Raw genomic sequence first — 12100 nt, forward strand, 5'->3', positions numbered from 1 at the left:
ATCCATTGCCTCTGTCTCTTGAGTGCTGGGATTAAAGGTGTGCACCATGATGCCCAGTTGAGATATTTAACTTTTGAAAAATATTTATTTGGTTATATTTTATCTAATGATTTTGCTTGCTTGCATGCATGTAGTGCCTGGGGAGGTCAGAAAAGGGTGCCAGGGTCCCCAGAACTGGAGTTACAAATGGTGGTGAGCAGCCATGTGAGTGCTGGGAACACAGCTTGGATCCTTTGTAACAGGAGGCAGTGCTCTTAACCTCTGAGCCGTTCCTCCAGCCCCTCTGAGCCATCTCCGCAGCCCCCCACCCCCACCCCTTGCTCTTAATTGCTGAGCCATATCTCTAATCCCTAAATCAGTTATTTGGTGAAAAATGAGTGAACATGTCCTGGAAACATACATTCAAGTTGTTCCCCCCAAGCCATATTTCACTCTCTGGCTATATGAGATTTTTCTTAGCTACAAAATGAAAGAACTCATGCACCTACTGTTTACTAAATAACCTACTGGGACCCTAGGTGGAGAGGCTGAGGTAGGCTGGGAAACCGGTGCTACATGTTTCAATGCTACATGTTTCAAAGCTAAGTCTTAGCTTTTTCCACTGGTAGAAACTTGTGGTCTGCTAAGAATACGTGTTCAAGGGTTGATAGTCAAAAGGGCCTTAGGGCAGCATGGGAAATGAGTGTCTCTCAAGGGGACTAAAAATAGTTCGTGGTGATTACCCTGTGGTTCATCAACATTTAAGTCTCCACAATCAGTAGATTCAAATCCGGTCATTTATCCTTTTAGCATCTTCAGTGCAGGTGTGGTTTATTTTGGGGGGACTTCTGCTCACTCCTGTCATCTAAGTTGATTGCAAACATTTATGATAATGAAATCTTATTTGTTTCTTTTGGGGGGAGCTTCTCCATAAACATCAGTACTGCCAAACCTGGTATCAATCCTCAAGTGTATGATTTTCATTGGAGAAGTATTTATATAATTACATGTTTTGTTTGTTTGTTTGTTTGTTTTTCTTTTTCTTTTTTCTTTTTTTTTTTTTTTTTTTTTTTGGTTTTTCGAGACAGGGTTTCCCTGTGTAGCCTTGGCTGTCCTGGACCTGCTTTGTAGACCAGGCTGGCCTCGAAATCACAGCGATCCACCTGCCTCTGCCTCCCGAGTGCTGGGATTAAAGGCGTTTTCCACCACGCCTGGCTTGTTTTGTTTTTCAAGACAGGTTTCTCTGTGTAGTCAGTCCTGGCTGTCCTAGTACTCCAGAGGTAGACCAGGCTGGCCTTGAACTCAGAGATCCACCTGCCTCTTTCTCTATAGTGCGTTATTACAGTGCAGGTTAAATGTTCCTAGTTGATGGTCAGATGGAATCTCCACAATTGCAAAGCAAAGTTAGAATGCAGGATGGTTTTTTCCCTACACTGAGGTCTGAAGCAACCTGCTGGAGCTGCAGCCAGAGCCCAGAAAAGGCATCTGTTGCTAGCTGAGGTCAGAACAGAAGCCTTGTTTGTTTACTTTTCATTTAAAAAGTATCAAGTGTGGCAAGGCATGGTGTAGCATGCCCAAAATCCCAGCCTTTGAGAGGCAGAGGCAGGAGGATCCTCTCAGGTTTCAGGCTAGCTTGCTTTACACAGAGGACTCAGAAACAGTCAAGGTTACACAGTTTCAAACAAAAAAGAAAAAGTATCAAATCTAAAACAAAAGATAATTTCCAGAGGTGTTCGCTTATTGAAAACGTTTTAGGTCTCAAGTGTGAATTAAAACAAGAACTATAAAAAAAAAGCCACCACCCCACGGTCACCACCATAGCACTGGGGCGTCTCACTGGTTGCGCTTACTTAGGATGAATATGGTCCTGTGTTCAATCTTCACATTCACATACACAGACACGCAAGACTAAGCACTAAAATGTTGTGCGATGGCAAGAGAGGATATTCAGCTTCCTTGTTTTTTGTTTGTTTTGGTTTGGTTTTGTCTTATTTATTTATTTATTTACTTATTTTGGTTTTTTTGAGACAGGGTTTCTTTGTGTAGCCTTGGCTATCCTAGACTCCCTTTGTAGACCAGCCTGGTCTTGAACTCACAGTGATCCCCCTGCCTCTGCCTCCCAAGTGCTGGGAGTAAAGACATCACTGTTGAGTCTTTAAAGCAAGTGAACCGTTCTCATTGAAGGGTGAATGGTTTTAACCAAGTTTAAGGCTTGATTGGCAAATAGTCAGAATCAGGGCTACTCTGTTGGTAGCTGCTCCCTGTGTTGTTCATAATGATCAGAACTTGCTTTTCCTCCTCCTCCTTTTTGGTGCACCACCATGCCTGACCATTTCATAACTTGCATTTGGTTTGGTGTACTTGTGCACTTATGGGTGTGGGGGGCACTGAAAGGGCTTGTGGGGGGCACTGAAAGGGTTTGGGGGGTCAGAGGACAACCCAGAATGTTAGTCCTCTCCTACTTTGCTTTGAAACAAGGTCTCCGTCATTTCTGTGCTGTGTTCACCAGGCTAGCTGGCCCCTGAGAACCCAGAGATTCTGTCTCTATTTTCTATATCCATGAATGCACAATGGGATTACAGCCCCTTCATATATGTCTGGCTTTCTAGGAAGGTAACTGGGATTTGAACTTAGGTCATCATGGTTGCACAACAAGCATTTTTACCAACTGTACCATCTTTCCCGGTCTCTTTGTGTTAGAGGTAGGGGTGGGGTGGGGGTGGGGTTTTGCCTTCCCAGTCTCTTTGTGTTGGTGGTAGGGGTGGGGTGAGGGTGGAGATAGGGGTGGGGTAGGGGTTGGGTTTTGCAAACACCACAATCAGCAAAGGAAGGATCCATGTGAAGCAAGAAGGAACTCTGGTTCAACAAGACTGAGTTGCTGGCGTTTGTTCAAACCTCTAGAGTCTGACACCAGACAGTTTTATTTTAAGCATATTTAAGTACAGTGTAATTCGGGAAAAGAAGTTTCCTGGTGTAACACAATCCCAAGTCACCATGAGGCAGAATTACATGGAAACTCTTCTCAAAGTACAGTCCCTTCTTCCATGAAGATGGATTCTAAAGACAGGCTGTGCGTGTTATCTCAAGGGCCTAAGGGAGGATCTGGTGTGGTCTAGGTCATGCAGATAGCCCAGAGGTCATCTGGACTGTCAGCCACCACCACTGCCAGCCTTCTGGCCAGAAAACAGTTATCCATTTCCTCCAGGGCAGACGCAGCCCTGTGTGCTCACCATTCCTGCTTTCCCTGTCACTTACCTGTGAGCACAAGAACCTCTGTGCTCCCGACATCTGTCCAGCTTTTGTAGGGTCTTGTTCATGTAGCCCAGCCTGGCCTGGAACTTAGGCCCTGCCTCAGCCCTCCCAAAATTCTGGGGTTTATGGTCCTGTGCTATGATGTCTGGTTTACAATAGAAGTTTTTAAAGGAGGTAGCTAAATTTATTTCACAGAAGGTCTACCTTATTTCCTTGCTTAACAAGGGCAAATACCCACAACGCTAGAATTGGCTTGTTAAAATAAGCCATGTTACAGTTTACTTTCACTTCTCATTTGTATAAAATCACCAATTAGCATGAACGATGTGGGGGCCGGTTCCTATTTTCCAGCTCCTAAGACAACAAAATACAGGTTGGAGGGAGCCGGAGAAACAGCTCAGCTGTTAAGATTACTTGTTGCTCTTGCAAAGGACCCGGATTTAGTTCCTAGCACCAGTTTCCCACAAAGAATAAGTGCCCTTAACAGCTGAGACAGCTCTGCAGCCCCCTTGTTGGCATTTCTTTATGTGTATTGGTGTTTTGCCTGCATATGTCTGTTGACCACATTTGTGAGTTACAGATAGCTGTGAGCCACTATATGGATGCTGAGAATTGAACCTGGGCCCTCTTGGAAGAGCAGTCAGTGTTCCCAACTGTCAGGCCATCTCTCCAGCCCTGTGTAGGCATTTCTTAGCATGTACTAAGCTTTGTCTAGCTACCATACTTTATGAAGTTCTCTTTGGTACATATGATCAGCAGAGCTGCTTGAAGGTTTAGGATTTTTTGTTTGGTTGGTTTCATATTTCTTTTTGTTGTTGTTGTTTGTTTTTGCTTTTGTTTTGTTTTTCTGAGACAGAGTTTCTCTGTATAGTCTTGGGTGACCTGGACTCACTTTGTAGGCCAGGCTGGCTTCGAACTCACAAAGATCCAGCTGCCTCTGGCTCTGCTGGGATTAAAGTCATACACCACCACACCCGGCTTGTTTTTATTTTTCAAGACAGGGTTTCTCTGTGTAGCCCTGGCTATTCCAGAACTCTCTCTGTAGACCAGGGTGGTCTTGAACTCAGAGATGTGTCTGTCTCTGCCCCGAGTGCTGTGATTTAAAGGCATATGCCACTGCTGCCTGACTATGTTTAGCATTTTTACTATGTGGCTAGTGAGGGGCAAGCAAGGGCATGGTCTGGAAGTGAAGTCTACAGTGGCATATGTATATACCTGTGTATACGCTTGTGTAGGGTATTGCATGGGCACTCGTGTACCTGCCCGTTGTGTACCTGTGTACAACATCAGCCTGTCATTATGGATGTCTACTTTCAGACAAGGTCTCTTAATAAAACCTTATATTCACTAGCCACTTGAGCTCAGGGCATCTGCTTAGCTCTGTTTTTGTTTTTGTTTTTGTTTTTAACTTTGGGGTTAGAGGTGTGTGCCTGGGGACCCAAACTCATCATCTTGCTTGGGCAGCAGGCACTGTACCCACTGAGTCATCTTCCCTTGGAGTGAGGCATACCAGCAGCGCCTAAACTCATTTCCTTTTTCACCTTGCATAGAGCCAGAGGGAAGTGAGAATGGCTTTTCCCAGTCAGTTCCTAATTTGGTCTCCAACATCTTACCACACAAACTCTCAGTAAGCGTACATTTCCAGGAAGGATCTCGGTGAGCGTGGCAGCACGCACGTCAGCCTTGTGCCACTGAACGAAGCAGAGCACCTGTGAACAGGTGGCCACGGACGGACGCTCTGCTGTCCCTTCAAACCCAAGGCTGGGAAGACTAGGGACAAAAGGTGGTGTGCTCTTAGGGTGGGCCCCAACTCTGCCTAAGCCTGTGTCCCGGGCCCCGCCTAGTGGCTTTAAGCAAGGGGTGGAGCTTGCCGGGGTGGAACCCCTGAGGCGGGAAGGATTGCTGGAGTTCTGGGCGACCAGCGCCGCGTGGTAGTCGCAGCAGTTCACTGTCCGCAGACTGTGGACCGTCGGAGACATGGTCTGTACTCGGAAAGAGCGCGTTGGGACCACTCCCGTAGTTGGTGCCGGGTATGAACTGGGAGCATCGTGCACGCCCGGAAGAAGGCAAGGGCGGCCAGGCCGCGCTGTCTCTTTAAGATCGCTCTCCTGCTAACTGAGACCGTGAGTAAAGTAGCCCCCAGTCCCAGGAGAAACCCTTACGTTTGGATCTTTAATTGGGTCAGGAGAGATGAGTGAGAGTACAACTGTCTGGGCGTGGAGTTTGGGGAGGTAATTAATTGTAGAGGGACCTCTGCCTCCACTTTGAGCCCGGTAATTTTGAACAGGGTTCTTGAGAGGGTAGTTTGGCTCAGTGTCAAAGGGAGGAGAGAGCCCCTCACCTGAACTCGATGTTCACGGTCCTTCACGACTCAGGAAAGCCCAGCAGCTGGTGAATTACTGAGGTGAAGGCCGGAAGTGGCGGGCTTCAGGGGGTGGGTGGGGGTGGGTAGGGAGTCTCTGCTACTGTCGGCCAGCAGTAGGGTCTTGGCTACTCAATTCTGCAGGCGCGTTCCTGGTCTCAGAAGTACAGCCGGACTGGTGGCCATCTGCTAGCCTTCCTCAGAACCTCATCACCGCAGTACCAAGGAGTTGGCAGCAACAGTGCCGGTCTGACGCCTTGCAGGGTAGAGTGGTGAGGTTAAATGGTCTAATGACACAGGGTAGGGTTGTGAAGTCACAGAGGAAGTGGGATGCTGCAGCTAGAGGCTGAGGCTTGCTTACCCAAGGATGGAGAAGATATTGCCGAGACAGATTCTGTGTGTTTTCTGCCCGTGGAAGGGAGCCTCTGGGACTGGCAGGGCATATCCGGTGCCCGAGGTGGACTGATGAGTCGGGTGAGGCCACCCGACTGTTAAGGGTCCCCCTCCCTATCTTACACTGGAATAAAAACAGCCTCATGTCCACCTTCTGGCAGCCTAAATACTACCCACACAACATGTGGAAGAGAAGCGGATGCCTCAGGGTACAGTTCCGAGGCAGACCACTCTGGATACTTCCAAACCCAACTCTACACACTTTCTGTTCCTCTTGAGTAGTTGGCATCCAGGTATTTGAGGTCCCAAGGCTCTGGGGACTCTGTGCTGGGGGAACTGATGTGCCCAGAAAATCACCCCTGATCCCCACCCTCCTACTTCCTCAGATGCAGAGGCCTCCATGGCTGTGATAAGCCTGCTGTTCTTGGCAGTGATGTATGTTGTTCACCACCCCCTGATGGTCAGTGACCGGATGGACCTGGACACGCTGGCCAGGAGTCGGCAGCTGGAGAAACGGATGAGCGAGGAAATGCGGCAGCTAGAGATGGAGTTTGAAGAGAGAAGGCGAGCAGCGGATCAGAAGCAGAAAGCCGAGAACTTCTGGAGAGGGGACACTTCCAGTGATCAGTTAGTGCTGGGGAAGAAAGACATGGGGTGGCCCTTCCAGGCCGGTGAGCAAAATGGGGGGCCTCTGGGTTGGCTGCTCGGAAACCTGTGGAACGCAGGCCTCTTCTGCCTCTTTCTCATCTTTGAGCTCCTGCGACAGAACATGCAGCATGAGCCGGCCTTTGACTCCAGCAGTGAGGAGGAGGAGGAGGAGGAAATCCGCATCGTCCCTGCCTCTTGCTCCTGGCTCTCTGGTTTTCCCTCCCAGGAAGCCCTGGAATCCTTTTACAAACATTATATCCAAAATGCCATCCGTGCCCTGCCCTGCACCTGCGAGTTTGTGGAGAGCTTTGTGGATGACCTCATTGAGGCCTGTCGGGTGCTTTGTCGCCGGGAGGCTCACCCACAGTTGGAGGACTGCTTGGGCATCGGAGCTGCCTTTGAGAAGTGGGGGACCCTCCATGAGACACAGAAATTTGACGTCCTGGTGCCCATTGTCCCCTCACAAGGCACTATGTTTGTCTTGGAGATGAGAGACCCGGCCCTGGGCCATCGCTGTGGCTCTGTGAAGGTGGACTCTGAGTGCATGTGCAAACATGAGAAGGTCCCCGGGGACGTGCTGTGTCTGGTGCACCACCACAGGGAGCACTCGGCCATCCTGAGCCAGTGTACTAGCTCCATCAAGGCGGCTCTCTGCACCGGCTCGCACCTGGATGTGTATAAGACTGTGCAGTGGTTCCGAAACATGGTGGGCAACGCCTGGGCGCTGGTGGCCCACAAATACGACTTTAAGCTCACCCTCCCACCGTCTGCCACCTCCTGCAAGCTCAGGTTGGATTACCGCTCAGGCCGCTTTCTGTCCATCAATTTGATTCTCGGGGTGCAACGGGAAGATACCTTGGTCTACCTAATGAGTCAGGCCCCTGACCAAGAACAGCTCACCAGCGTGGACTGGCCTGAGTCCTTTGCGGCTTGTGAACACTTGTTCCTGAAGCTGGTGGGGCGCTTCGCCCCGGAGAACACCTGCCACCTCAGGTGCCTACAGATCATTCTGAGTCTTCAGGACCACCAGCTCCTACCCCCGGGAGCGGCCTGTCCCATCCTCTCTGCCTACCACTTCAAAACGGCCCTCATGCACCTGTTGCTGCGACTGCCTCTGACAGACTGGCAGCACAGCATGCTCTCTCAACGGCTCCAGGACCTTTTCTGGTTCTTAGGCCGAGGCCTCCAGCAAAGGTCTCTCCATCATTTCATCGTTGGGAACGCCTTCCTGCCCCTGACCATACCAATCCCTAAGATATTTCGCAGTGCTGAGCCTGTCAATCTTTTCCAACACCTGGTGCTAAATCCAGTGGCACACTCACAGGCAGTGCAGGAATTCCACAACCTTTTGGCCCAGGTGAAAACTCTGCCGAGCTCCCCACTGGCTGAAGGACTTTAATGGAGAGGCCATTTAAAAAAAAAAAAAAGTATTTCTGATTCCTCAGGCTGCAAAGAGTGTATTTTTCACAAAACGGAGAAGGGTCTGTGACTGACCTTCGCCTTCCTCGTGGGGACTATTTTAGAGTAAATCACTCTTAGAAGCATGTGAAGAAGGTGTGGCCCATGGCGTCTCATTTGGGGATGGGGTGGTAGGCGTTTCATTCTCCTCCAGAGAAAGTAAAAGCTCATGTGCACATGTTATGGAAGGAGCTGCGGAGGCTGTTAGGATGTGTTTCTGTGTCAACACTGGATGGCAAAGCTCACTTCTTTCTGTGACCTGCTCTCTATCTTGTTCCCTGTGAAATGGCTTTGTTGCACTGTTAGCTTATTTCCCACCCAAACTGATGCATATTCTACCTTTCTCCCTCGAGGGGACAGCCACAGCTCATACCTCAGGATGTAAGTTTTCTCGACTAGTTTGAAAATATAACCAGGAACTTAATTTTCTTAATTGGTACAATTTTCATATAAATTTATAGCTGGGTTTTTTTTTGTTTTTTCTTTTAATGTACCTGAGAAAAGCCCTAATACGAGCTGAATATTTGTTAGTTTTGATTCATTGTAAGTTAATGGTGACTGGTCCTGGATTGAGATAACAAATTTCCTATACTTAATGAAATAAGCAATCCCCCTGATGACCTTTCTGGTTCCAGGAAGCAATATTAGAAAGCTCTTCATGGTGATGGTTTTCCGGGGGCTCCGAGATAAACAGGTTGTTTCTGAGAGAGCTGCCTGTTTGTTAGACGGAAACGCTGAGCTGCCGTGTGCCTTCTTCTGGTGATGCCTTTCTATTCTCTTCTCAAAGATGACAAAGAGATTACTTGAACTTTGTGGATTTGAAAAGAGGGGTCATCACAATCCAGGCCTATTGCCAGCGCTGGGCAGGAAGGCCGTGAAGCAGCTCACCCCTGGGAGCGCTGATTCTAGAGAGTGGTTGGAGGGCTCCCCGCCTTGTTCTTTAGGAGTACAAGAAGTAGTTATGGGTGTGGCTGTTTTGAAACATCAAGGCTGTTCTGTATCCAGCACGGCCAGGAAATCTGCTGGGAAGGAGACCCTGGCCGTTCGTTTGACTTGTAGTTGGTGAGGAAGGAGGTACCACATGCGAGCCTCTGGGATGTCTGTTGAGTACACACACCCTACCCACTCTTACAAAAAATAAAAGCATTCTAGAAACTGATGTCAGTGGGAGTTGAAATTCTTGCTACATAGAGGTACTATATACTTCCAGGTTACCTGCTCTCCAGGCAAGAGGGTTGCTGACGGCTTGATGCTGGGGGATTTCTGTTTTTAAGATAATCCATGTACTTTTGAGAAAACTATCTGCTTCTGTCTTAACTCCAGTTAAAAAAAAAAAAAAAAAAGGAGGCCGTTCTCTGTGTGAATTGGAATCCGTTCACGAACAACGTTGGTACATACTTTTCCCCAAGAAGCTCTTGTTTCCCTCCAGCTCCAGCTGGTATCTCCTGGTATTTCTCAATGCACCTTGAACCAGTCCGCCCTGTGGTTTCCAGTGCCGTGGCCAGTGGCCAGGAAAGAATAACTTCATAAAGTTAAGGAAACATTTATTAATTTCCATGGTGCCTAAATCCAGATTTCAACTAAATTAAAAGCTCTCCGTACCTACGAACCGCGTGCTCTAGGCGTCTGCCGGGGTAGGAAGAGGGCGGTGTGATTGCTAGGTCTGCTGTTTCTCCTCTAACAGACAAGAAGGAAGATGTAAAATTATGTGTGGGGGTAAGGCTACAAAGGGAACAGTCAGCAAAGCTTGGGTGGGGCAGAAGGTACGAGAAAGTGTATGGGGGGGAGGGGATGGTGACTAATGGGAAGAAGAGACCTGTAGTGCACTGGGCTATTCCTAACCAATGGGGAGCCGCTCCAGAAAGGAAGTTAAACTTTATTCTGATACAGAGCCTGGCAAGCCCCCAGGATGCAACAGCAGTTCTAAAAGTGGGAACAGTTACAGTTCACTGCACATTGTGGGCACTGTTATTTTCACTTTGGGGTTCACTTCATCCTCATACTGTAGTCCCATCACACAGGCTCTTCTTTATTGTACATATGAAGAAACTGAGGTACAGGGAGGGTGCGCAGCTTTGCTGTGGTCACATACCTAGGAAGTGGCTGCCCCTGGAATAAAGCACCTGCCCTCGCAGCCTTTCACTGTGGGCTTTGGAATGAAACAAGATTAACCGGTCCAATAGCTCTGAAAAACAAATGTGCTATATTGGTTTTAAGGTCAGGGTGGTATGTCGTTGTTTTGAAGGTTCTAAAACTTAAGTTCATAGCCCAGGATTTAGGAGATGAGGAATTTCATATTGTGTATATAAATTAAAAGCAATGCTCAGAAGCTGGGCGTGGTGTGGCAGACGCCTTTAATCTCAGCACTTGGGAGGCAGAGGCAGGTGAATCGCTGTGAGTTCGAGGCCAGCCTGGTCTACAAAATTAGTCCAGGACAGCCAAGGCTACACAGAGAAACCCTGTCTCAGAAAAACAAAAACAAAACAAAAAAAACCCAAAAAAACAAACAAACAACAAAAAAAGAGAAAAACCAAAACAAACAAACAAAAAAAAAAAGCAATGCTCAGGGGCCAAAAAGAATGTAAAGCAATTCATTTTTCTTTCTTTCTTATTTTTTAGTTTTCAGTTTCTTAGTTTTTCAATACAGGGTTTCTCTGTGTAACTCTGGCTGTCCTGGCTCTGAAGCCCAGACTGGCCTTGAACTCACAGAGATCTGCCTGCCTCTGCCTGTGCCTCAGGAGTGCTGATATTAAAGGCATTCGCCACCACCGGGCCAGGACATTGAAAAGTCACCCACAGTAACATGATGGCTTAAATCAGAGACTATGTTATGGCAAAAGGCAGCTTTAGGCTAGAAAGTCAGCAAATCTGTAGCCAAAGGTTGCTTGTTCAGCCAATCGGTAACTGTTGTTCCTCACCCAAATCAAGTTTGTTTCTGTTGGATTTTAAGGAAGTAGAATCCGGTGGAGACAATCAGTCTTCTGGCAGCCTCTCAGTGGGGGAGGGGCCGGCGACTTCACTTCTGTACAAAGAGAGGAACTGAGTTTCCCATGCCTCTGATACTGATGATAAATCACTTAATCTTTTGGCACCCGCAGTAGCCCTGACTTCAAAACAAAGGAGGCATTCAGGGTAGGATGTGAAAGACCTGCCTGCCCTGGGCACGCTTGGCTTACAGATGCTGGGCATGCAGCTGGCACAGAGCCAAGCAGTCACTTTAGGAGGCTCACTACTGCCCCAGAAGGGCCTTCAGCTTCACCCAGTGGGTCACCTAGCGTCTCTCCTTAGTCAGAGGTTCCAACCCAGTTCTTCAGGGACTCTAATGCCTAATGCCGAGCCACCAATGCGCGTCGCTCTTAATTTGAATATCAAAGTCTCCAAATAAGGAGCCTTCAGTGTATCCGGGAAGGCTTTCCTGGGGAACTGGCAGCAGGCAAAATGTGACTGGAGCTAACTTGGTGGAGGGGGAGATGGAAATGGAAATAATTAATTTCTTTCTTTCTTTCTTTCTTTCTTTCTTTCTTTCTTTCTTAGTGGTCATGAACACTTTATTGCAAGCACATTACCAGTCACAAAACTGAGAACAAATAAGAATATAAATCTAGGTTTGCATTCTTTTTCTGCCAAAAGAAACCCGGCCAGGAGATCTCAGAAATTTTATCACAAAAAAGTTTCCAAATTAAAAAAAAAAAAAAGTTTCCAAATTTTACCAAATGTTTAGGCCAAGAATAAAGAGCAAAACTTATCAAGATGCTTTTATATAATCAAGTCATAAAGTAATACTGAAAGTTTTTGGACCACTCCAAGACTTTTAAATATTCCAAGGGTGACATTAAGTTTAATGCACCATCGAGGTTGAAAGCAGCAACAAGAAGTTATCGTGTCATAAATGAGACCGGGGCTGTTGCTTCCACTTTTTTGTTTTTTGTTTTTGTTTTTGGGTTTTTCAAGACAGGGTTTCTCTGTGTAGCCTTGGCTGTCCTGGACTCACTTTGTAAACCAGGCTGG

At 47.6% G+C, this 12100-nt stretch overlaps 2 protein-coding genes across 6 annotated transcripts in view; both read left to right on the top strand.

Moving 5' to 3' along the window:
- The first annotated feature begins 5213 nt into the window (after positions 1 to 5213).
- On the top strand, positions 5214 to 9251 carry ITPRIPL1 (ITPRIP like 1). Of its 5 annotated transcripts, none has more exons than XM_084775263.1 (3): positions 5214 to 5354; positions 5738 to 5865; positions 6373 to 9251. In XM_084775263.1, exon 3 carries the CDS (start codon positions 6387 to 6389, stop codon positions 8031 to 8033), a length of 1647 nt encoding a protein of 548 aa, XP_084631389.1. In that variant the 5' UTR covers positions 5214 to 5354; positions 5738 to 5865; positions 6373 to 6386; the 3' UTR covers positions 8034 to 9251. The 5 variants fall into 5 exon arrangements, with proteins under 5 accessions (XP_084631389.1, XP_084631391.1, XP_084631390.1 ...); XM_084775265.1 differs by having other exon boundaries at positions 5738 to 5857; XM_084775264.1 differs by lacking the exon at positions 5738 to 5865 and having other exon boundaries at positions 5215 to 5354.
- The window catches only part of NCAPH (non-SMC condensin I complex subunit H), a 30994-nt gene continuing 24108 nt past the window's right edge, over positions 5215 to 12100 (top strand). The window contains exon 1 of the mRNA XM_084775259.1: positions 5215 to 5354. The gene's annotated coding sequence lies outside the window, so the exon portion shown is untranslated. The remainder of the gene's footprint in view (positions 5355 to 12100) is intronic.

Source organism: Acomys minous, assembly GCF_964271855.1.
Source record: "Acomys minous genome assembly, chromosome: 3".
Taxonomy (NCBI): Eukaryota; Metazoa; Chordata; class Mammalia; order Rodentia; family Muridae; genus Acomys; species Acomys minous.

What these genes read in the sequence shown, in the direction of transcription:
- ITPRIPL1 (XM_084775262.1), top strand. Translation starts at nt 6,186, where the DNA reads ATGCCTCAGGGTACAGTTCCGAGGCAGACCACTCTGGATACTTCCAAA. An exon ending in CTTGAGTAGTTGGCATCCAG is followed by an intron (nt 6,280 to 6,372) that starts GTATTTGAGGTC and finishes CTACTTCCTCAG; the next exon opens with ATGCAGAGGCCTCCATGGCT.